Consider the following 27,781-nt stretch of genomic DNA (forward strand, 5'->3'; position numbering starts at 1 on the left):
GTGTTGCCTCACCAGATCTGTTTAATCTATACCAAGAAACAATCATGAGGGGCATAAATAATATGGAGGGAATAAAAGTGGGAGGTCACAACATAAATAATATAAGATACGCAGACGATACAGTACTCATTGCAACATCAGAAATCCAACTTCAAAAGATTGTTGACAAAGTGGTAGTAGATAGTGAAGCCAAGGGAATGGAAGTGAATATCACCAAAACGGAATGCATGGTAATACAGAAAAACCCCGAAAACAACAACACCTGCAATATAACGATTCACGGCGAGCAACTTACCAACGTAGAAAGTTTTAAATACCTAGGTTCAATAGTGACAACAGATGGAAGATGTAACCGAGACATACGAGCAAGAATAACTCAAGCCAAACAGGCCTTCATGGACCTGGGAAACATTTTGAAAAACAAACAGATGTCGTTCGGGATTAGATTCCGAGTCTTGAAGTGCTACGTGTGGCCAATCTTGTTATACGGATGCGAAAGCTGGACTACAAATGCAGAAACACAAAAGAACATTGAAGCTTTTGAAATGTGGTGCTTGAGAAGGATGCAGAGAATATCGTATACTGCACACAAAACGAACGAAGAAGTGCTAAAACAAACATACCAACAAAGGAAACTAATGCCCTTAATAGTGGATCGACAACTATCCTTTTTCGGACACATAGTAAGGAAAGATAAGAATGAATACCTGGCAAGTTGTGGAAAAATACCTGGTAAACGCGCCCGGGGGAGACAAAGAAAAACACTCATAGACCAACTGAAGGGCTTCACCAACCTAACAATCCAAGAGCTGTTTGAAAAAGCAAGAGACAGGGAGGAATGGAGAGAGATAATTCATGCAGTATCTGAAGCCTGGACCAGACATGGAACCTAGAAGAGAGAGAAGAGAGAGGTTTACATTGGCTTTATTGAACGAAGAGGCGTCGTCCTTTCACGGTATAAGCTGCTCGTCATCGGTGTACTCCCCCACCCACCCCCGCCGATAATCATACAAACATATACACACACACACACACACACACCCACACACACACACACACAAACACACACACACACACACACACACACATATATATATATATATATATATATATATATATATATATATATATATATATATATATATATATATATATATAATAAACATACACGCTCCTTGCATTCATCTCTCCCACCCACCGTTCCCTCCGTCATTATGTTTATTTATTTTCATTTTTTTTTATTCAAGTGCAGATACGAATACGGTATATAACATCTTGAGAAAATTTTGAATTGAGAGCGGCAAAAAACATAATCCATTTCCACTTAACTTGCTAGGGTCCCGATAGCTCAGTTAGTAGAGCACTCGCTCCACACGCAAAGCCATCGAGATCGATTCCGGGTAGAGTCGAGCTTTTTTCTGACCCCTCTGTCCACCCAGTAGTGATTGGGTAGCCGGGTCTGTTTGATCTGGTATAAAGTACTTTCCAGCTCCATGGGCCCAATGGCTCTAAGGAACTACTTATCATGCAAAGATGACGTTGAGTAGTTGGACTTGATAATTCCCGTAGAACTTATTCACAACCAACCGTAGTAGATTTGTGTTGCAGACAATATGCACATCACAGGGAAGTACATGGGAATCTCGCCATTGATCAACTGTCTGATTACATAATTGTTTTGATTGTGAACAAATGCCCATACATAATTTAGGATCATCACATGATATCAAAATCACCCCCGACGTGAGAATAGGGATGTTCTTTTATGTTACTTGTATAATATTGTAATAGGGCAACAAAACCAGCCCCGACGTGAGAATAGGGATGTTCTTTTATGTTACTAGTATAATATTGTAATAGGGCAACAAAACCAGCCCCGACGTGAGAATAGGGATGTTCTTTTATGTTACTAGTATAATATTGTAATAGGGCAACAAAACCAGCCCCGACGTGAGAATAGTGATGTTCTTTTATGTTACTAGTATAATATTGTAATAGGGCAACAAAACCAGCCCCGACGTAAGAATAGGGATAGTTCTTTTATGTTACTAGTATAATATTGCAATAGGGCAACAAAACCAGCCCCGACGTAAGAATAGGGATAGTTCTTTTATGTTACTAGTATAATATTGTAATAGGGCAACAAAACCAGCCCCGACGTTAGAATAGGGATAGTTCTTTTATGTTACTAGTATAATATTGTAATAGGGCAACAAAACCAGCCCCGACGTGAGAATAGGGATGTTCTTTTATGTTACTAGTATAATATTGTAATAGGGCAACAAAACCAGCCCCGACGTGAGAATAGGGATGTTATTTTATGTTACTAGTATAATAATGTAATAGGGCAACAAAACCAGCCCCGACGTGAGAATAGTGATGTTCTTTTATGCTACTAGTATAATATTGTAATAGGGCAACAAAACCAGCCCCGACGTAAGAATAGGGATAGTTCTTTTATGTTACTAGTATAATATTGTAATAGGGCAACAAAACCAGCCCCGACGTTAGAATAGGGATAGTTCTTTTATGTTACTAGTATAATATTGTAATAGGGCAACAAAACCAGCCCCGACGTGAGAATAGGGATGTTCTTTTATGTTACTAGTATAATATTGTAATAGGGCAACAAAACCAGCCCCGACGTAAGAATAGGGATAGTTCTTTTATGTTACTAGTATAATATTGTAATAGGGCAACAAAACCAGCCCCGACGTAAGAATAGGGATAGTTCTTTATTTTAATATATAATGTCATGGAGTAACAAAAAAAAATGCAAGTTTTAAAACTTTCCATATCTTATTTTTTTAACGGCTTTAATATCGGCTGCTTGTAAATCTTCGTACTTACACAGGGTCGCATTCCTCATTTGTTTTCTCGTGGCCTATAAAATGTTTAATTACAATTACAAATCAAGAAATAACAATAGCGAAAAGTTATTTTTACACTCGCTCAACTTCCACATAAGTGCTCTCAGCGGCGCTTTACAATCTTAATTGTCATTCAAACATTCAATCTTTGACAATTTTGATAATACATATGAAGAAACAAACACATACACATGCACACAAACTCAAACACAGATACGTGTGATACCATGTTTTTATTACCCTTCACACCGCCCCTCCCCCTAGGACTACCCAAAACATGAATTAAAAAAAGGAATAAGTGTTATTGCCTTTATTCTTCCGATATTCAACAACCATATTGTCATCATATCGAGTTTACATTAAAATAAAGCAATATCCACTAAATGTGCTCAAAGCGCTTTACCAGGGGTTACATGGCCAACAGCAACGCTTAACATGTAGGACGAGAAATGACGCCTGTAAGGCGGTATTACATTTTTCCGGACAGAGACAACATTGTTTACGGCCAGGTACTTATGTTAAATGAATAAAATCAAACTGTCAATTATTCCAGTTAATTAAAATATGGTAGACAACAAATTTGATTATGTGTGATGACAACAATGGCCAGACACCAATGACATGCTGCGTGATCCAAACATTACACATACACAAAAGACATACTGTGTGATCCAAACATTACACATACACAAAGGACATACTGCGTGGTCCAAACATTACACATACACAAAGGACATACTGTGTGATCCAAATATTACACATACACAAAACACATGCTGTGTGATCCAAACATTACTCATACAAAAAAGACATGCTGTGTGATCCAAACATTACTCATACACAAAACACATGCTGTGTGATCCAAACATTACATATACACAAAGGACATACTGTGTGATCCAAACATTACACATACACAAAAGACATACTGTGTGGTCCAAACATAACACATACACAAAACACATACTGTGTGATCCAAACATTAACAATACACAAAAACTATGTGTGATCCAAACATTACACATACACAAAAGACATACTGTGTGATCCAAACATAACAAATACACAAAACACATACTGTGTGATCCAAACATTACACATACACAAAAGACATACTGTGTGATCCAAACATTACACATACACAAAACACATGATGTGTGATCCAAACATTACATATACACAAAAGAAATACTGTGTGATCCAAACATTACACATACACAAAAGACATGCTGTGTGATCCAAACATTACTCATACACAAAAGACATGCTGTGTGATCCAAACATTACTCATACACAAAAAACATACTGTGTGATCCAAACATTACACATGCACAAAAGACATACTGTGTGATCCAAACATTACACATACACAAATAACATACTGTGTGATCCAAACATTACTCATACACAAAAGACATACTGTGTGATCCAAACATAACACATACACAAAACACATGCTGTGTGATCCAAACATACACATACACAAAGACATACTGTGTGATCCAACATTACAACTACAAAACACATACTTGTGATCCAAACATACACATACCAAAAGACATCTGTGTGATCCAAACATTACACATTCACAAAACACATGCTGTGTGATCCAAACATTACACATACACAAAAGACATACTGTGTGATCCAAACATTACTCATACAAAAAAGACATGCTGTGTGATCCAAACATTACTCATACACAAAACACATACTGTGTGATCCAAACATTACAATACACAAAACATACTGTGTGATCCAAACATTACACATACACAAAAGACATACTGTGTGTCATACCAACACATTGATCAAATACATACACAAAACACATACTGTGTGATCCAAACATTACACATACACAAAACACATACTGTGTGATCCAAACATTACACATACACAAAAGACATACTGTGTGATCCAAACATTACTCATACACAAAACACATACTGTGTGATCCAAACATTACTCATCCACAAAAGACATGCTGTGTGATCCAAACATTACTCATACACAAAAGACATGCTGTGTGATCCAAACATTACACATACACAATACACATTCTGTGTGATCCAAACATTACTCATACACAAAACACATACTGTGTGATCCAAACATTACTCATACACAAATGACATACTGTGTGATCCAAACATTACACATACACAAAACACATGCTGTGTGATCCAAACATTACTCATACACAAATGACATACTGTGTGATCCAAACATTACACATACACAAATGACATACTGTGTGATCCAAACATTACACATACCCAAATGACATACTGTGTGATCCAAACATTACTCATACACAAATGACATACTGTGTGATCCAAACTTTACACATACACAAAAGACATGCTGTGTGATCCAAACATTACACATACACATACTGTGTTATCCAAACATTACACATACCCAAAAGACATGCTGTGTGATCCAAACATTACACATACACAAAACACATACTGTGTGATCCAACATACATCATACAAAAAACATACTGTGTGATCCAAACATTACACATACACAAAAGACATGCTGTGTGATCCAAACATTACTCATACACAAAACACATGCTGTGTGATCCAAACATTACTCATACACAAAACATACTGTGTGATCCAAACATTACACATACACAAAACACATCTGTGTGATCCAAATATTACACATACATAAAACACATGCTGTGTGATCCACTCCATACACAAACTCGTGTTCAACATTACAATACACAAAGACATCTGTGTGATCAACATACATACCAAATATTATGATCCATATTACATGCAATACCTACTAGCGCTATCAACTATCTAGATGATCTTATGTGGAAAAATTAAACATCATCCACTTGGGCACATATCCATGAACAAACACAGTTCAAAGCATCATCTATAAAACACTACTGTGTATCCAATATCATGTCCCTTGTAAATCGATCATTGTATGTAGTGAAAGATATCTCTTAGAGTTGCTGATGTGTTTAAACTTTTAAGGGTAGCCAAGTCCAGATGTCGATGTGATAGAAGGAGTAGTCAGTCCCTTGGTAGATGGTTGCTGATGTGATATGTAAGTGTAAAGAGTAGTCAGTCCCTTGGTAGATGGTGCTGAGTGAATGTAATGTAAAGGTAGTCAGTCCCTTGTAGATGTTGCTGATGTGGAATATGTAAGTGTAGAAGGGTAGTCAGTCCCTTGGTAGATGTTGCTGATGTGGATAGTAAGTGTAGAAGGGTAGTCAGTCCTGGTAGATGGTTGCTGATGTGGATATGTAAGTGTAGAAGGGTAGTCAGTCCCTTGGTAGATGGTTGCTGATGTGGATATGTAAGTGTAGAAGGGTAGTCAGTCCTTGGTAGATGGTTGCTGATGTGGATATGTAAGTGTAGAAGGTAGTCAGTCCATGGTAGATGGTTGCTGATGTGGATATGTAAGTGTAGAAGGTAGTCAGTCCCTTGTAGATGGTTGCTGATGTGGATATGTAAGTGTAGAAGGGTAGTCAGTCCCTTGGTAGATGGTTGCTGATGTGGATATGTAAGTGTAGAAGGGTAGTCAGTCCCTGGTAGATGGTTGCTGATGTGGATATGTAAGTGTAGAAGGTAGTCAGTCCTTGGTAGATGGTTGCTGATGTGGATATGTAAGTGTAGAAGGTAGTCAGTCCCTTGGTAGATGGTTGCTGATGTGGATATGTAAGTGTAGAAGGGTAGTCAGTCCCTGGTAGATGGTTGCTGATGTGGATATGTAAGTGTAGAAGGGTATCAGTCCCTTGGTAGATGGTTGCTGATGTGGATATGTAAGTGTAGAAGGTAGTCATCCCTTGGTAGATGGTTGCTGATGTGGATATGTAAGTGTAGAAGGGTAGTCAGTCCCTTGGTAGATGGTTGCTGATGTGGATATGTAAGTGTAGAAGGATATCAGTCCTTGGTAGATGGTTGCTGATGTGGATATGTAAGTGTAAAGGTAGTCAGTCTCTTGGTAGATGGTTGCTGATGTGGATATGTAAGTGTAGAAGGGTAGTCAGTCCCTTGGTAGATGGTTGCTGATGTGGATATGTAAGTGTAGAAGGGTAGTCAGTCCCTTGGTAGATGGTTGCTGATGTGGATATGTAAGTATAGAAGGGTAGTCATTCCCTTGGTAGATGGTTGCTGATGTGGATATGTAAGTGTAGAAGGGTAGTCAGTCTCTTGGTAGATGGTTGCTGATGTGGATATGTAAGTGTAGAAGGGTAGTCAGTCCCTTGGTAGATGGTTGCTGATGTGGATATGTAAGTGTAGAAGGTTAGTCAGTCCCTTGGTAGATGGTTGCTGATGTTGATAATTAAGTAAGTGTAGAAGAGCAGTCGAGCCTTGCAGTGTGCATTGTGTTGCTTAAGTGTATTTCTCAGCAACTATTATAAATGGCAACGTTTGGGTGGGAGGGGGTGGGGGGGGGGGGGCGCTTCATGGCGGTGGACCACATGATATTATTTCCAACATTAACCAGACGTATAAACCGCTTCTTAGCCACCATAGGGAAATCGCCACATTCCTTACATTACAATCAACAATTTTCTCATTTTAATTTGTTTTGCTTTTTTTGTACATCACAATTTGAAGATATATATTTGTAATAGCAATAAAATCTTACTAGCGTAATACAGAGCCCATTTTGCTGACAAATATTTGTATAGAATATCTACTTGCTGAATTGAAGTTTGAGTAAGAAATTTCTATTTATGTCAGGTGGATGTTAAGTTTTGTGGAAAAATTCTTCAAATAGCGGATAAGGAGAGAGTGAATGAAACAAAGATATATCCAACCAAAATCTAATCAAATTAGAGCTCGAGGATCCAAGTCGCCGATTCCCTTAATGAGAAAATGTTTCTCGTTGTCAGGAAATATTTCCAAGTTGATTTTAGCCGGAGACTTGTTCATAACGAGATTGTGATCACAATGATTTGATTAATTAGATATGAAAATAGATGTGACCGATTTGGTCAATTTGTTGTCGTGTTGAAATTATATAGATGAAGGTAACGGAATTTAAATGTCAAAATATTTTTTAAATTTAATGAACTATAAGGCATGGCATTTGTATAGCGACAATTCATGTTCTCTGCTCTTATAGTGTGACCAATTCCATCAATCTGGTATTATGTCAGAAGAACTTTATGAAGAAAATTGAATGTAAAGTGAAAATGATTAGAATTGGGACATTCCTGGAAGAAATGAATTATTTTAACTCAAACTCGATATGTTAAGCTCATCACACAAATTTATTCGTCATGTACACCACAAGATATTGCCATTTTAGACATCATGCAACATGGTATAGGGACTGTTCACGTGTGACGTCATAAAAATGTGCCCTTTTTGACCCCCTCACCCTTGTCACCACTTGTCATCATTGGCCTGAACCCCCCCCCCCCCCCCCCCCCCCCCCCACCTCCCCAAAAGATGTCCACATCATACAAAAGAAAGAAAGAGTAACTGTTTTTCATCACTCCTTTATTTAATTTAGTTAAATCACAATTTTATTATATAAAGGAGTCAGCTTAATGATTATGATATCATCTAAATAAAGATAAGGCAGTCGGGTATGAAATGATTAATATACTAACCCATTTAAAAGTAAACAATGATCTATTCTCTTTTTCTATTTACTGTAAAATTATGTTTGTTTTTGAAAATACAGTATTAGTGGGATGGGGAATAAAGCGCTACCTTAATGACATAATATTATATTTTCAGAATTATTTTTATCATCATTAAAGTTCGGTTTAAAATTGGATATAAAATTTAGATACAGTGAAAATATGAGAATAAACTATAGAATGATGAATTCTCTAATTCAAAACATAAAACTGAGGATTCAAAACTGTTTCTCCCATAGGGGTTTCGATTTCAATCTCATCCTCATCAATTACATTTATTGTAACTTTATTTTTAGATACATAAAGGTTATAGTAAATTTCTAATCACTAAGTACACCCCAAAATAACACTGTTTGGAAATAATTAGTCACAAATCCACTTAGGATTTACACGAAAGACAACATAATTTCTTAAATTCATCGTTACTGCAGGCGTTGTCTTTGCCATGAAGATTAATGTATTTAATACAAGTCGTATTCCAGGATCCTCCAAGCCAGGGCTGATCATCAAATGGACAATAATCCAACATGGAGCAATCTCCTCCAAAAGGCGTTACAATACATTTCCCACTTTTGCATGCTTTAACCTGTTGAATTGATTTGCAAAACTTTTGTTAGAATACGTATATATAAAGTTATATAATAATAATAATATATATATATATATATATATATATATATATATATATATATATATATAATATTGTATTTAATATGAATAGATTGTTTAACACACACACACACCCACACCCATATAAATATATATGAAATTATAGTAGAAAAATAACAGACGTCCAATTTTTGTAATTTTTGTGATTGCCCTGATTGAGCGCTGTCTGAAATTTGCCTCGATCAATATACTGAACTTAAAAATAGACGCACCACTTTGAAATCAATGTATCTCACGTAAGATAAGTCATATTCCTATTCTGTTTGTATCAAATATCATAGAAATTGATCATATCAACATGTGAAAAAAATCAAAATAAAACTGTACATAAAACCCATCGCAGAATTTTCAGTATTTGATATGGAGTGTGTCCACGTGTGGCATTTATGACTTAATTGAATATAATGTTTAGATTTGTTCTTGAGTTCCACATTTTTGTCACTGCCTGCATACGTGTTGAAAGTTTCTAGGTGATCCTTTCTCGAGACCAATGATGTCCCATAAGTTGTTTGAGAGGGGAACTTCAGGGAAATCTCACAGACCAAGGTAGAACTCTATAAAGATCTGCTTATTTCAAAAAGTCCCGATAAATGAAGTTGACAGTGCTTCTGGATCGGTTGGGAACAATACAGACAATGGACATTTCGGGTACAAACCCTTTGTCAGCACATCAATAAACAAATTAATGTGGGATACTACTACTACTACTACTACTACTACTACTACTACTATTACTACTACTACTACTACTACTACTACTACTACTTGGAATAATAATACATGGAAGGTAAGCGGCTTCGTTCGCGAGGTCGCAAAGTTGATGCCAGTGGGCGGAGCTTAGCCGCCATATTGAGAAGCCCAGGAAACGATTGTTTATCATAGAAACTATAGACTTGAGTGATGGAAATCATCTTGTGTTGCCGATTAAAATACTCACTTACTAAGGGAATTTAGTCATTGTGATGTTGTAAAATACCTTGCAAAGGCAATATTAATTAAATTAATTTCTTCGTTCAATTCTGAAGCCAAAGCACTATCACTACGCACGGTTCGATTTCCTTTGCTTGTTGGTTATGACATGAATAAGGAAAAAGGGAGGAGTATGAGTAAACACTTGTAAAATATCAAGCAACCGCACAGAAAGTAATGGAAGTGCAAGCTCGAATTAAAGATATCAAAAAATAAAAAGTGGATCCGGTCGGAATCGAACCTGCGTGTCACGAGACGGCATATTTCGCTTGGCCAAGAAGAGAGAACAGCAAGTAGACCATTCGGTCATCCGCTACCAATCTTACTGGTCACAGTGGCTCAGTTGGTTAGAACGTTGACTTCGTAACCAGGAGGTCTGGGGTTCGGTTCCCGGCCGCGTCATGCTCGTCAAAAGCAGAAAACCCCACATGAACCCAACCACAACCGAGCTATTTCGGTCAAGGACAAGGGCTGAAAGCAGACGTTACAAAAGATAAGGGGGTAAAAGTAGAAGAAAGCATACATTTCCTGTTAGAATGCAGGAGGCCCTCCCAACCACCCACCACTTTAAGCTGACTCTTACAGCACAAAGTTTCGGGTAGGAATCACATTAAAAATCAGGCCACCACTACACGACCACAATTCTTAATCCTTTCACAGCTAGATTAGATTTCACGTCAAATATGAGTCGAACCTGTACAGTTTTCATCACAGATTGGTCTAAAGCGCGCTCGAGTCGCATCACATGGACTATCTCTAGGTGAAACTGCATAAGTCAGTCATGTATAGACAAAAGTACGTTTGGTTTTGGTTCGGTTCAACTCAAACCTAGCCATGAAAGGGTTAATGGTGACAACTTAAAATGTGGACGTACCACTGCAGCTATAGTGTAGTAGAGTAAGCTACCCAATTGCTGCTGGGTGGACAGGGGGAACCGGATAAAAATTATGGCTGCAAAGGGACTCGAACCCGAGACCTTTAGCGTGAAGTCCAATGCTCTACCAACTGAACTAACGGGACCCCCGCTACTAGAGCTATGAATTACCATAATTCATCAAAAATTAAGTCACAAAATGCTATTTACATTTTATATTTATTTGTGTAAAGTGACAAAAAAAAAGACATTATTACACAAAATATCATGGTCACACAAAAAGGTTCATTGTTTGATCATAATTCAATAAGATTTCAAAATAAAACAAAAATCCCAGCAATTTCATTACTAGCTCATCATTAATAGTTCTTACAGAAGTCTGTTATGGAGAGACTGGATTTTACGTCATTCATCATTCAATCCTCTACAGTTCAGAAATTAGCCCCTGTGATGCGACTCGAGCCCTCCGAGTGCTCGAGGTGAAAGCTGTAGCGGATGGAATGTTTGACGTGAAATTCAGCCTAGCCAGGAAAGGGTTTTACACAAACATATTTGCCTCTTTAAAAAAATCACACAAGTTAATAATGACATTGTTACTGCCTTGTAAATAAAATAAATTTGTTAAGAACTTGACGGCTTTTACACATTAGCTTCTTTTTCAATTGTTCAGTGTACAGTTTACCAGCATAGAAATACCTGACCTGAATATATTTCTCAGCTATTGCTTTTAGTAGAAGAATCAAATGATTCTCAATCCCCTCATGATCAAACATATGGGAATGAAATAATGTAGAAAAAACGGGTTTATTGACGAAAGACTTCATGATGCTTTGCAAAAGCTTATGGCAATCATATCGATTGAAATGAAAATGATCTTGACCTACAGTTGCAACATATTTTCTGAAATGCTTTTCAGAAATTAAACAGACATCAATAACACCCTTAGAAGGAATTTGCAACCCCCCTTTGTTCTTAAGAGCAATCAAAGAATGTATGTCAGATAGCTCATTTTCAACTAATGCATTTGAACAATGTTCACAAAGAATTCTTTGTTTCAATTTAAATGCAACAAATCCAGCAATGTAGACGACAATTTTATTTGAACAAGTGGACAACTGATCATAGTTTACATCAAAATCAAATGAACTACTGCTACTGATATCACTACTTTCACACACCTCTTCAGACAAGACTCGGTTTGTTGATAAAGATGCATTGATTCGAATCCCAGAAGGTACATCACGGCTTAAATTCTCTCGGCTGGAAACACTTAGAATGGGTACGGATTCCAGAGGCAAACAGTTCCCTCTTTTCACTTCTTCAATTTCATTGTGCGTGAGGAGTTGCTTGTATGCTTTTGAGAACTGTCTAGCTGTTGGATTGTTATTGCAGCCTCCCATACTTCTTACCTTACCAAAAAAAAGTTCAATGTGATCTTGACTAAACTTGTAGGTCAATAAAAATTTCATACATGAATCTTCAGACATTACCAAACGTCTGTAAATGGAAATAACACTATCAATACAAACAAGAAAACCAAGAAAGCCAGTCTTTCTTCTACTGGAAACAAGAGACATACCATTAACAGATAATGTCATGGACAAAATATAATTTTTAACTTCTGAGAGAAATTTTTCAGTTGCTTCAAAATTACATTTACTCAATGGGGATTTCCATCCAAATGCCTTCATATTTCTAGAATTAAGGATATTCAAACAAACAATTAAACATTTTCAAAAACTTAATAGTTGCCTCACATCCTTCAAAACCAGGGATATTTTCTTTAAGACAAAATTCAAGAGAAGAAGAAACTGAATCACTAAGAGTTTGAGCAGCTAATTTTACATTCATTTTTTTCTTAAACCATTGCACATGACTTGCTTGTAATTTATTACCCAGGTGCAATCCATCTCTTTCTTGTAACTTATGTAATATTTCAATATAGTCCCATTTGATAAAATCATTACCTACACAAAAAGACTTTTTTTTCTGCAAAAGTATTCCTTACCAATTTCAACATATGACAGGCATCAAGAAAAACATAAATATGCGAATCAGTAACAGGATGAGAAAAGTATGGCTTTATTTTATCACTATCTACAATTACACCAAGAGACTTCAACATAGACATATTTGATGGACAACCGTCATGTGTGATTGACACTATCTCAACACCTACTTCATGCAGTTTTTTAATACATGAATTCAATAAATTTTTTCTTTCCACCCCATTCAAACCATCTAATAAAAAAATACCCAACAGGCAATTTCCAACTGCTATTTAAGCATACTATCATAAAAGTTAGAGCTTCCTTTGCTACGGGAAGATTATCATCATCAATTCCTGTACCAACATCCACATAGCCATGATACTTGCTGCCATCCCATTCCACATGTTGCCTAATAGACATTTCATCCATGACAAGATTACATAGAAAAGGTTTTGCAACCTTTGACAGTTGTACAATATTGGAAAGAAAAGTAAAAGCTGATTTAGTAAAACCAGGTGACCCATCCACAGTTTTATACCACTTAGAAATAGTTTTTGGATGAGGAAGACAAGTATCAAAAGCTTTTCTTACATATCGATAAGCTTTAGGGGAGTAAAAATGCAATGTCATAGCAAAACTTTTAATTTCTGGAGAATACTTTACAGGTACAGACATATTTTCCATCTTCGCTAATTTCCGTTTCAATAAATCACCAACCCCACCCCCACATCTTTCTAAAATATCTACACTAGAGTCATTAATCATCTTTTTGTTTCTAAGCTCCATTACTATACTTTTTAAGTCTGCATTTTTTAAATTAAACGTCTTTTCGACTGCTGAAGCATTTTAATTTTCTTTCTGCATGATTCTAATTTATGACTTTTATCTTCTAGAGCTCTTTTAAAATTTTGTTTGGTTGGTGTATCAACACTCGTAGAAGTAGAAGGGATAGCAAGATCATTTGGCAATGGAGCATTACAGTTGTCTGAATTAGAAATGGAAGGGGGAGGCTCTCTTTGAGCTGGCGGTTTTCTAGCTTTGTCCCCGAATTTTGATAGTAAGAAGGAAAAGACAAAAAGATAGTAGGTACTGCACCTTCTCTCAATCGAACAATATTGACAGAAGTTCTGTCAATGCATTTCTCCTCAAAGTGGACAGAACAGACAACAGTATATTTGGAGGGAATAAAATTTTCCCTTCTTATGGAATTTATCCACAGCTTTCTCCGCTCTTCATCCTTGGGGAATCTGAAAAAAAACAAAACAACAACACATTGTTGTCACTATTGTTGTCACTAATGTCTTAAAATAGCATTACAACATTATTGGTCACCTGGTAACATTCTTACTGTGACTGAGTGAGAAACATGGGTGTGCTATTCTGTGTGGTAGCAAACCATTTGTTCGAATAGCACTGTTGTTGATACAACCAAGTGTTAACCCTTTCACAGCTAGTCTGGACTTCACGTAAGATATCATTCGATCCTCTACAACTTTCACTGAGATATGAGTCCTGTGATTCGCCTCAAGCACTCGAGGCAAATCACAGGGACAAATCTCTACGTCAAAACTGCAAAAGACAGTCATACATCGACAAAAGTAGGTTAGATTTCCGTTCGGTTGAAATGTAACCTAGCCGTGAAGGGGTTAAAACAAGGCTATTTTATTTAATGCACACATAAGGTTGGGAAATGAGTTGGTACTTTTTCATATCAACAAGACCTTGTAGCTTAGCAAGTAATGTAATCCTTTAGACGTATGATCATAAATGTATGTTAGCAATAAAAGAAAAGTACTCACTTGTGAAAGGTGATTCCTGTACCCTTCTCCCTCTCAGAGCGATTGGTGCAGCCAAATGCGCAACAAGCAGGCATCTTTGGTTATTCCTGTAGAACACAATGAATAATTAATATGGTTCAAAAATATTTTCCAAGAATGAGTGATAGGTCAGTGTGATGAAAATGTACAACGAATTCTTTTAGACAGAAGATTCCAACCAATCTTAAGCCTTTTACGGTTAGGTTGGATTTCAACCGAACCGAAATCTAACCTACATTTGTCGATAAATGACTGACTTTTGCAGTTTTCACCTAGAGATTAGTCCCCCATTTTGAAATTTGATGCACACATAGTCAGCAAATGAGTTAGTACTTTTCATCTCAACAAGACCTTCTTGTAGTCTTGTAGCTGAGCAAGTAATCCTTTGGACGTATGATCACAACAGTTAGCAAAAAAAGAAAAGTACTCACTGATGGACGGTGATTCCTGTAACACTATCCTTATCACTGCGATTGGTACAGCCATATCATCTTTGGTTAGTCCTTTCGAAGTGACTTTTCTCACCCCCCGGATGCTAGTCTTCATAATAGTACACCCCCCGGATGCTAGTCTTCATAATAGTAGTCCACAATTGTTGTATGTTTAATACAAAGGCAGTAATTTGTTAAGTTTCTTGTCACACAAGTTGCACAATTAAAAAAAAAATCAATCAAATCCAATTCGCAAAAAGCCGGCGACGTTTTTTTTCGGTAATCCAATCGGCCGGGGGAGGGGGGGGGGGGGGGGTGAGAATACAGGCAGCCTAGTCCTTTATTCCTGTAGAACAAAATATTTTCCAAGAATGAGTGATAGGTCAGTGTGATGAAAATGTACAACGAAATCTTTTAGAGAGAAGATGAAACATTACTATTAATGTTAGATAGTAAAATCCAACCAATCCTAACCGTCCAGCTTCAGCTAGAGCCAAGCCAAGGCCAAGGGTGACGAAACAATCTCTGGTCATCGAGAGTCAAAGGCTTTCCGTCAGTAAAATAATGTCGATCTAAGACTAATAATAAACATCGCCTTTACCATATACATCCGATAACTAAAACAATGAAAAAACGATTAGACTAGAATCTATACTTGTTTTAAGAAAATCAAAGTGGCTGAAAACAAAGTGAAAGTGAACGTGCCATGCCATAGCCACATCACATTCACAGGGAGAGATATCTGAATTCGACTCAACTTAGCTATCAAATAGTTTTATTTCATCGTTAAACATGATTTAACTGATAAAACGTATTTGCAAACATAATTATTAAACAAATTTAAGGTTGATACTTACTTGGAAGGAAAAACATCCACTGATCATCTTGATTCGGATGCCCACCGATGAGTGAATCACCGTAACTACGGCGGTAACGCAGGAATGTTTTGGTATTCCCTAGTGTTGGGTTATTTGATCGCTTTTACTCGATCGACGACCGAGCGCCAAGCCACGAGTCAGTGCTCGATCTCAATGCCGGAAGAGCGAGTTAGTAAAACGATCACTCGATCGTAAAACGATCAAGCGGGTTGTGAGCTTGAGACGATCTTGACACGTGAGACGAGCTTGAGACGATCAGGATTCGAGCGAGCGGAGGGGTAACGAGTGTTTCGAATCATTTCAAATTCAAACGATCACAGTTTGCCATCCGATACCAATCGCCAATGTTTGCACACGGTAGTCTGTGGTTCTTCCACAGCCCTCACTCCTTGTCAGATGTTAGTGTGTCTGGGTGGCAGTGGCAGGGAAATTCGTATAGGTGTATCACGCGTGTGTGACAAGACTTCATTAAACCTACTAAAGTTTGACTATCACACACACACACACACACACACACACACATACACACACACACACACTAAGGCTATTTCTATGACACACACGCATCCCTCTATCAATGAACACTCCTACAGTAGTGCGGCTATGTGGTCTAGTCATGACGTAACTATAGGTAGTACTCTAGTCGACCATGGCTCTCGTGCATTATAATGGTCTAGTGGTATGACACCCGCTTTGGGATCGGAAAGTCCTGGGTTCGAGCCTCGCGCTCGGTGCATAGTTGAGTCTTTGGACAAGGCTCTTTACTCACATTCTCTCACCGTACTCAGGTGTAAAATGAGTACCTGGCCGTTAACAGCGTTGTCTTTGTCTGAAAAATTGTAATATCGCCTAACAGGCGGCATGTCCCGTCCTACATATTAAATGTTGCTGTTGACCGGGGACCCCTTTACAAAGCGCTTTGATCACATTTAGTGGATATTGTAAAGCTCAATTTTTTAAAGTAAAACATTAGCTTTGAATATGGAATGTTTCAATTTTAGATGCCTGTGTATTCTTTGTTAGTTCCCATCATCATCATCATCATCATCATCATCATCATCATCATCATCATCATCATCATCATCATCAGGGGCAGCGGTACGGTCTTTGGTTGGCACCCGAAAGGTACCGAGTTCGATCACCCGCCGCTGAGTGGTCTTGAGCAAGTCACCTTGCCCTAACTAAATTTGCGGCGCTGCACTGCGGCTATCGCTTGGGTTATTCCAGTCTTCCCTTAGAATAGACCCGAAAGACGAATCTCCCCTATGGGATGAATAAAGGGAATTATGTTTAATTTATTTATCATCACCATCATATCAGCGGGATCATCATCATCACCACCACCCCCACCACCACCCTAATAATAATGGATAAAATAAATATCAACACATTTCAATGTAATAATCAATCTAAAATCAATCAGTGCTCCTAAAAGACCCTTTGATTTCTTTGTCTAATTCGTTCCATACTTTTGGAGTCCCGACAAAGAAAGATTTTCAGCTAACTATAGTTTATATATGGGAATATTAATCAGTCGTTTATATTGGAATCGGAGTTGTCTAGCAGGTGTATTAGTTCAAAGCGCATTTCCAAGGATTTACCATGCTCAATGAACTTCACAATATTTTATTTAATTTATTCCTCCGGCACGCCATATCGACCATACATCCATTTCGTACAGTAGGTACCGATCGCTGTTTGGAGTCTTTTTGTATTAAAGCTCTTTACAATACCCGTCATTGCTTATAAGATAAGAATACATTCACACCTGAGTCAAGTGCCTGACACACGGACTTAACGTCTGGATCACAATTTTCAACAATCACTGTCACTCATCCGGCCATTGACAAGGCTTGATTTTGTGACAAGAGACACCGTACCACTGAGCGACCGAACAAATAATCACCATCTGCGCCATCGTCATCATCATCATCATCATCATTATCATCATCCTCATCACAGCCGTAACAGCCAGCAAAACCACAATCATCATCTTCGGGTCCGGTCTATCCGTGTGGGGGGTGGGGGTGGAACCTGCTAAAGTATTTCATTTTTTAAACAGAAACACGATAATCATCATCATCATCATCATCATCGTCATCCATTGTCGTCGGCATCGTTATCATCGTGTCCGGGCAATCCGTGTGTGTCTGGGTGTGGAACCTGCTAAATATTATTATTATCTACCTACCTAATAAAAACACACCATTCTTGTTCATTTATTTTTCAAATAATGAAATGAAAGGCACGACCTTTCCCGCACACACAAGAGGCGATGACGACCAGTGACAAATTATGGGAGGTGGGGGCGGCCGACAACTTTTGGCGCGACATAAATATGAAATGTTAAGGTGACAGCGGGATGATGGTGGTGGGAGGGGGGGGGGGGGGGTCTCAACCCTTCACCATCAACAACTGTTTGATGGCGTGTGTGTGTGTGTGTGTGTGTGTGTGTGTGTGTATGTGTGTGTGATGCGACGAACGATCATAATCAAGGCTGCCAGACAGCCAGATTTCTTCTTGCCCAAGTAGTCAAATAGACCCCAAATAGCCCAACACCACAAGCATTCTGACTCCCTTGAAAAACTCATTTGTTTTGATTAACAAAACAATCGACTACAGTTGGATAAACTTATCTTTTCATTTTTTTTAAATAAAAGATTTTTTTTTTTAATGAATAATAATAGAAAAGCGTTTCTTAGTAACCAATTTTGAACTTGGCCATCTGGCAGCCCCCATCATAACCAGCTGCAGTCAAGCCAGCCACAGACATAAGAGAGGGAGGGGTATGTGAAGTTTCCTGTGGCAAACGAGTTGCTCGTGTTTTTTTTTTTCAAACGAATCACTGCTCGATGACGTCACTGACTCGAAACCCGCCCGAAACCGACTCGATTTTAGAGGACTCGATCGAAAACCCGCTCGATTTGATCGTTTCAAACTCGACCCAGCACTAGTAGTATTCCCAATATGGCGGAAGCGGCCAACGGTTGGCTTCAGTATTATGACGTCATCTTCCTTCCATCTATTTTTATTCCAAGTACTACTACTACTACTACTCCTACGACGACGACGACGACTACTACTACTACTACTACTACTACTACTACTACTACTACTACTACTACTACTACTACTACTAATACAACAACTACTACTACTAATACAACTACTACTACTACTACTACTACAACTACTACTACTGGCGGCCGCGAATCAGACTCTAGAGTGTTTTTAGCAGCCACGAGATAGACTCTAGATTTAGCCTCACGGCTGCGAGTTTATCTCTAGAGTGTGCCTTGCGTACGCCAATTTAACTCTAGAGTATTTTTTTGGTAGAGTTATTCTTGCGTGGTACACCGGCCAATTCAAACATTCAGAATCTTGTTTTGAGTGATGATTCAAATATAAGCATAGGTTGGTGTTGTTATCTCAGGTAGTCTGAGACAGTGCGACGAATGGTACATAATTTTATCAATCAAATTATTATATGCAGAAATAACTAAAACCCATGGTACAACTTTTACTGATACGCTAAAGTTTTGTCAATCCTGAAATAAACATTGAATAATGTCATTCATGTATATATACTACTACTACTACTGCTACTACTACTACTAATACTAACTATACCCTACTTCTACTACTATTGACAACAGAGAGATAGAACCTTACCTTCCCACATTCCATGCAATTTGCCAATTATTACAGCTATCAATATACCACAGAGAGATAGAACCTTACCTTCCCACATGCCATGCCGTCAGGGGCCCTTTGAACAGACGACTTGAATGTTTTACCCACAACAGAAGTCACACAAGCCAATTTGGAACACAGGTTATCTCCGTACTTATTATAGAATGATCGAGCCATTGTAGATTTTACTCCCTCCCTTTGACGACACACTTGATCCGCATTCCTTATATCTATGGATATTGTGAGATATTGATATTTGTCTTCAAATATATTCGCACACACACACACACACACACACACACACACACACACATATATATATATATATATATATATATATATATATATATATATATATATATTATATATATATATATATATATATATATATATATATATATATATATATATATATATATATATATATACATATATAGTACGTACATCATAGACAATACAAGCACCCGCCACATATTTATGCTGCTATGTGGTCTTGTGATATCGCACTCGCTTTTGGATCGGAAAGTCATTAGTTCTAGCCTTGCTCGGCGCATAGTTGAGTCCTTGGAAAAGGCTCTTTAATCACATTGTCTCACCGTACTCAGGTGTAAAATGAGTACCTGGTCGTTAACAGCCTTGTGTATGTCCGAAAAAAATTGTAATATCGCCTAACAGGCGTCATGTCCCGTCCAAAATGTTTCGTGTTGCTGTTGGCCAGGGACCCCTTGTAAGACGTTTTGAGCAGGTTTAGTGGATATTTCGAGACATAAAAAACGCAATATTTAACGAAGCAACTTCACCATACACAGAAGCACTACAAAAAAGTGGCTATGACTATAAACTAAAATATGAAGAAGAGACCGTAACCATCCCAACGACAAATCGTAAAAGAAAACAAAATATAATATGGTTCAACCCATCCTACAGCACGAATGTTACAACCTCTATCGGTATAAAAAAACCCTCTTTAATTTACTAAAAAAAATGCTTCCCAAAACGTCACATCCTACATCCTATCATGAACAAAGACACCATCGAAATAGGATACACCTGCACGCCAAACACACAAAACATTAATTCCTCCAGCAACAAACGAAAACTATCACCGACAGAAAAAATGCAACTGCAGGGTGCAGGAAACATGCCCACTAAAAAACAATTTCCTGACACAATAGCTTTATTTATCAAGCAACAGTCAATCCCTCAGACAAATCAGAACAAGCAACATACATAGAGTCTTCATTCAAAACCAGATACAACTTGCACACATCTTCCTTCAAAAACGTACACAGACGGCATTCTAATACAATGAGTGAACACATTTGGAACCTCAAAGAAAATAACATATGCCAAAACATGGCTCAGAGGTACAGTCTTTGCTTTGTATCCAAAAGGTACCGAATTCGATCATCCGCCACTGCACTGTTGTAAATAAAGGGAATTTTATTTATTTATTTATTTTTTTCCATGGAAAACCATCTCTAGAGTACAGTTATACTCCCCCTCATCTACATTTTGTAACCAATGCTTGGAAGATACTTTCTGCAACATCACAAAATCAAACATGACAACACTCAAAAAAAGAAACGAACTCATATCTTAATGAAGACATAGAAACAAACACCTTCCATACAATTATGAACCACCAAAACGGCAAAGCCAATTGAATTAAAATATAAACACAACAATCAATTAATTTCATTTTCCCTTCCTGAAGAGAGCGAATGCTCGAAACAATATTGTAAAAGTTTAACAAAATTATACTTGAAATATATATATATATATATATATATATATATATATATATATATATATATATATATATATATATATATGTAACGGTATCACGAGTGTGGTGAAGTACCGTACAAAGAGGTGGATGGTCTCAGTCGCAGAGTCGACTTGGGTTCCGAACCGTAACCGTTCTGTGGAGGTGCTCAAATAGAGATAGAGTAGGAAATAGTAATGATGATAGCTGATTTCATGTAAAGTAAAAGGCAGCCGAGAGACAATGATTTCATGTGACCGGTTGCGGCTATGTCTCTCAGCTGTTGTAGGAGTAGTAGTGTAAAGAAAATGAATATCAGCGATTTCATGTGATGAGCACACACAGTCCAGTGGTTTAGATCCCTTGTCAACCCCGGTTCCTCGACCACCCACGTAAAGAAAGGGTTATTGAAGGAGTGAACGTCAGAAGGTAGTGTTGGGTTATTTGATCGCTTTTACTCGATCGACGACCGAGCGCCAAGCCACGAGTCAGTGCTCGATCTCAATGCCGGAAGAGCGAGTTAGTAAAACGATCACTCGATCGTAAAACGATCAGGCGGGTTGTGAGCTTGAGACGATCTTGACACGTGAGACGAGCTTGAGACGATCAGGATTCGAGCGAGCGGAGGGGTAACGAGTGTTTCGAATCATTTCAAATTCAAACGATCACAGTTTGCCATCCGATACCAATCGCCAATGTTTGCACACGGTAGTCTGTGGTTCTTCCACAGCCCTCACTCCTTGTCAGATGTTAGTGTGTCTGGGTGGCAGTGGCAGGGAAATTCGTATAGGTGTATCACGCGTGTGTGACAAGACTTCATTAAACCTACTAAAGTTTGACTATCACACACACACACACACATACACACACACACACACACACACACACACACACTAAGGCTATTTCTATGACACACACGCATCCCTCTATCAATGAACACTCCTACAGTAGTGCGGCTATGTGGTCTAGTCATGACGTAACTATAGGTAGTACTCTAGTCGACCATGGGTCTCGTGCATTATAATGGTCTAGTGGTATGACACCCGCTTTGGGATCGGAAAGTCCTGGGTTCAAGCCTCGCGCTCGGTGCATAGTTGAGTCTTTGGACAAGGCTCTTTACTCACATTCTCTCACCGTACTCAGGTGTAAAATGAGTACCTGGCCGTTAACAGCGTTGTCTTTGTCTGAAAAATTGTAATATCGCCTAACAGGCGGCATGTCCCGTCCTTCATATTAAATGTTGCTGTTGACCGGGGACCCCTTTACAAAGCGCTTTGATCACATTTAGTGGATATTGTAAAGCTCAATTTTTTAAAGTAAAACATTAGCTTTGAATATGGAATGTTTCAATTTTAGATGCCTGTGTATTCTTTGTTAGTTCCCATCATCATCATCATCATCATCATCATCATCATCATCATCATCATCATCATCATCATCAGGGGCAGCGGTACGGTCTTTGGTTGGCACCCGAAAGGTACCGAGTTCGATCACCCGCCGCTGAGTGGTCTTGAGCAAGTCACCTTGCCCTAACTAAATTTGCGGCGCTGCACTGCGGCTATCGCTTGGGTTATTCCAGTCTTCCCTTAGAATAGACCCGAAAGACGAATCTCCCCTATGGGATGAATAAAGGGAATTATGTTTAATTTATTTATCATCACCATCATATCAGCGGGATCATCATCATCACCACCACCACCACCACCACCCTAATAATAATGGATAAAATAAATATCAACACATTTCAATGTAATAATCAATCTAAAATCAATCAGTGCTCCTAAAAGACCCTTTGATTTCTTTGTCTAATTCGTTCCATACTTTTGGAGTCCCGACAAAGAAAGATTTTCAGCTAACTATAGTTTATATATGGGAATATTAATCAGTCGTTTATATTGGAATCGGAGTTGTCTAGCAGGTGTATTAGTTCAAAGCGCATTTCCAAGGATTTACCATGCTCAATGAACTTCACAATATTTTATTTAATTTATTCCTCCGGCACGCCATATCGACCATACATCCATTTCGTACAGTAGGTACCGATCGCTGTTTGGAGTCTTTTTGTATTAAAGCTCTTTACAATACCCGTCATTGCTTATAAGATAAGAATACATTCACACCTGAGTCAAGTGCCTGACACACGGACTTAACGTCTGGATCACAATTTTTAACAATCACTGTCACTCATCCGGCCATTGACAAGGCTTGATTTTGTGACAAGAGACACCGTACCACTGAGCGACCGAACAAATAATCACCATCTGCGCCATCGTCATCATCATCATCATTATCATCATCCTCATCACAGCCGTAACAGCCAGCAAAACCACAATCATCATCTTCGGGTCCGGTCTATCCGTGTGGGGGGTGGGGTGGAACCTGCTAAAGTATTTCATTTTTTAAACAGAAACACGAGAATCATCATCATCATCATCATCATCGTCATCCATTGTCGTCGGCATCGTTATCATCGTGTCCGGGCAATCCGTGGGTGTCTGGGTGTGGAACCTGCTAAATATTATTATTATCTACCTACCTAATAAAACACACCATCCTTGTTCATTTATTTTTCAAATAATGAAATGAAAGGCACGACCTTTCCCGCACACACAAGAGGCGATGACGACCAGTGACAAATTATGGGAGGTGGGGGCGGCCGACAACTTTTGGCGCGACATAAATATGAAATGTTAAGGTGACAGCGGGATGATGGTGGTGGGAGGGGGGGGGGGGGGGGTCTCAACCCTTCACTATCAACAACTGTTTGATGGCGTGTGTGTGTGTGTGTGTGTGTGTGTGTGTGTATGTGTGTGTGATGCGACGAACGATCATAATCAAGGCTGCCAGACAGCCAGATTTCTTCTTGCCCAAGTAGTCAAATAGACCCCAAATAGCCAAACACCACAAGCATTCTGACTCCCTTGAAAAACTCATTTGTTTTGATTAACAAAACAATCGACTACAGTTGGATAAACTTATCTTTTCATTTTTTTTAAATAAAAGATTTTTTTTTAAAATGAATAATAATAGAAAAGCGTTTCTTAGTAACCAATTTTGAACTTGGCCATCTGGCAGCCCCCATCATAACGAGCTGCAGACTGCAGTCAAGCCAGCCACAGACATAAGAGAGGGAGGGGTATGTGAAGTTTCCTGTGGCAAACGAGTTGCTCGTGTTTTTTTTTTTTTCAAACGAATCACTGCTCGATGACGTCACTGACTCGAAACCCGCCCGAAACCGACTCGATTTTAGAGGACTCGATCGAAAACCCGCTCGATTTGATCGTTTCAAACTCGACCCAGCACTATCAGAAGGCGAAGTATTCAATGTTGGGTAGCCCTATTCGTCCTTAAGGTCGAATAGCATCAACCGCCATTGCCGTCCGTAAGGACAAATAGTGTTGCTTGCACTATTCGTACTTCACACTACAGCTGGGCACTATTCCGTTTCTGTTTGTACTGAGATAGATTCGATTCTACGTAATTACATGATATATCCGTATCGTCTTAAATTTTTGTTAGTGAGTCAAATAATCAGTGGAGTGTATGTGTGTAGGTGTGTGTGTGCGTGTATGTGTTAGTTTTGTGTGTGTGTGTGGGGGGGGGGGGGTGTTTTTTTGTTTTCTGTTGGGGGGGGGGGGGGGTTGTTTTTGTTTATTTTGGTTTTCTTCTGGGATTTTTTTCCAGAATGGTGATCGTTTCCTTATTAGGAACTATTTTCGTGTTCTCCTTTTGGCAAGTATCCTATTCAAATGCCTGCTCGAAAGTTTGGGTTGGTTGTGCACAGAGGAAGATTCGTCAGGTATTCTTTTCTTTTTTTCTTTTCTTTCTTTTTTTTTGTGGTGGGGGGTATTTTTTTTCTTCTTCTTCTTTAAAAATAAATATTTTTTGTGTGTATGTGTGTGTGTGTGTCGGGGGGGGGGGGGGGGGTTGCCTTTATTACATGTTTTCTATCTATGATAGTGGTTTAACACTCAATAACTATTTGTTTTAAATGACTAGTATTAAAATTGTCAAAAATATTATATTAGTCATAGTAATATAAGCAGCCCAATAACATCAACGTATCTCTTAAGAAGCAGTTTTTTTTTAAATATTATAATCTTGATAATTCAGTGAGGGCCATCAATATTGGCTTGAATTTAGCCAAGATTTTTCATTTATTTGAACAATGTCGATACATGTCCTTTAACTTCAGAAAATTTTGTTATAAGTTGTACCGTCTTGAGTAGACGAGCTGTATAACAGAATTGTAGATTTAATTCACGGAGAATTCAATGAGTTAGTGGCAGTGAACGAGGTAATGGTATAGACGGTATGGAATTTAGCGGCTTTACAACACGCAAATTAATTCCAAAGCCGAAAGCACAACGTTGCATGTAATCTAATCTACATTTACGATGTCAAATATATTAAAGATTAATAAAGGACACTAATACCAAGTCCTCAATATTTTCAGTACTTCATTCGTTAGCTAATACTATTAAGTATTTGGTATCCACTTTTGCCCTGACGAGAAGTTAGAATGTCAACGGGCTGGGCTTTGAAATGTCTATGGGTTGAAACTGGATGAAATAGGATGATACAGAACATAAAAGCCCAGTTCGGCCTAAGAACAATAATTTGCCTATGTTCTTAAACTCAGAACAATGGGTCATGTTATCAGGGGTGTTGGGATTGTTATTTTGATCTGGGTAGGGGTCTATAGATAACAACACCAATATTAGAAACGTCTCTAACGTCTGATAAAGCTAAGATTACTGGCCAAAATATATTTCTAACTTTAGTTAAAATTTGAAAAATAAAAACACGGAAATATATACATAATAAGCTTTATATATTTTAAACAATGGTTACAAGAAAAAATACACGATTTTTCTCAATAATTCTGTATTCAAACAACTTTGTATGCAAATGTTGTATTCCAGATGTGTAATTTGGCTTATCACCACTCAATGTGGTAACTCAATAGATATTACTAATACTAACTTGTGTCTATGTACGCAGTGATACAGACCTGCCAAGCATTCGACTTATTGTATTATAGTGGGATGGCAGAATACCATTTCGAAAGGGATTTGTGCTGCGTTGTAGGTTAACAAATCATCCCATCGACGTGTACAAATACGAAGGTCTGACATCCGAACCCACTTTTCGGCCTACTTTAACATTGTTGTATAATGGACACTATTTTGCGTCTTTTTTTTTTTTTTTAGATTTCCATTACAACAATGAGCCAATAAGGAAATGGGTTATCAGACCTGAAAATAAGTGCACGTCGATCCACATCAATTTAAAAACCATCACCATCACAGACAATAATCACTACCACAAGCACTTTTACAACAGCCTCATTACCATCAGAATCGATACCACCATCATTTGCACAATATCATACGTATCAGCACCACCATCAACATCACTACCACAGCATTATACCTACCATTACCATGGTCATATCAACTATTGCCACCACTAGCAAAAGCATAACTATCATGTCAGCCACCACCACTCCAGAAAACAATCATTTTAAATACCAATATCACAGGCGTACACTATAGCGTCACCATTGCCTTCAATGTTATCACTTCAGCTTCTTGATCATTGACACCACCACTACAAGTAAATTATGGTCGTTATCGTCCCCACCACATTATTCTTATTATCACTATCAACATCACCAATGCATCAGCTTTGTAACTACCACCACCACCACCACCACCATCATCATCATCATCATTTCAATCAGTGATCATCATTTCAATCACGACCATCACAAAAACAACAAAATTAACAGCATCATCACTGCTACCACCACCACTAGCACTACTAACTACTATCACCACAACATCGACTACCACCACCAGGGCCCAATTTTATGTAAGCAGACTAGATTTAGTTATTTACTAGTCTAGTAAATGATTTGCTAGCCTTAAGCGGAGGCGGAACAGGTGACTAAAAAGTGGGATTTCATGAACGTTTTCTAGTCTCTGACTAGCGAGGCTCTTGCCGAGAAGTGGGCGTTGTTAGGACAGTGCCTAATTCAGCTATTTTGTGCTTGTAACATCAAGCTCTCTAGTACACAATGGCAAGTAAGACACCAGCCTTGATATTTTCAACGCAAAAGATTTCCAAAGAAGAAATTAGCAACACCTCCGTTCCGTTTCATAATTGAACTTACTTTTG

General features: G+C 38.2%; 2 protein-coding genes across 2 annotated transcripts in view; both read right to left on the minus strand.

The window, feature by feature from the left end:
• Window positions 1–8,345: 8,345 nt before the first annotated feature.
• Window positions 8,346–27,781, minus strand: part of LOC144975238 (uncharacterized) — an 82,528-nt gene continuing 63,092 nt past the window's right edge. Inside the window, exons 12-13 of the mRNA XM_078919136.1 lie at window positions 19,879–20,060; window positions 8,346–9,094 (exon numbers count right to left, since the gene is read on the minus strand). Coding sequence (XP_078775262.1) covers window positions 8,888–9,094; window positions 19,879–20,060 — 389 coding nt within the window. The 3' untranslated portion in view covers window positions 8,346–8,887. The remainder of the gene's footprint in view (window positions 9,095–19,878; window positions 20,061–27,781) is intronic.
• On the minus strand, window positions 11,221–16,231 carry LOC144975239 (THAP domain-containing protein 2-like). The gene is made up of 4 exons (XM_078919137.1): window positions 16,117–16,231; window positions 15,260–15,605; window positions 14,811–14,896; window positions 11,221–14,258 (listed from the first exon to the last, which is right to left on the minus strand). Exons 3-4 carry the CDS (start codon window positions 14,882–14,884, stop codon window positions 13,901–13,903), a joined length of 432 nt encoding a protein of 143 aa, XP_078775263.1. The 5' UTR covers window positions 14,885–14,896; window positions 15,260–15,605; window positions 16,117–16,231; the 3' UTR covers window positions 11,221–13,900.

Source organism: Berghia stephanieae, chromosome 6 (genome assembly GCF_034508935.2).
Source record: "Berghia stephanieae isolate SIO BIC M18660-M18661 chromosome 6, UCSD_Bste_1.3, whole genome shotgun sequence".
Lineage (NCBI taxonomy): Eukaryota > Metazoa > Mollusca > Gastropoda > Nudibranchia > Aeolidiidae > Berghia > Berghia stephanieae.

Coding starts and splice junctions, on each gene's coding strand:
- LOC144975239 (XM_078919137.1), bottom strand. CDS start 14,884: ATGCCTGCTTGTTGCGCATTTGGCTGCACCAATCGCTCTGAGAGGGAG. Junction 14,259..14,810: donor ACAGGAATCACCTTTCACAA/GTGAGTACTTTT, acceptor GTTTTTTTTCAG/ATTCCCCAAGGATGAAGAGC.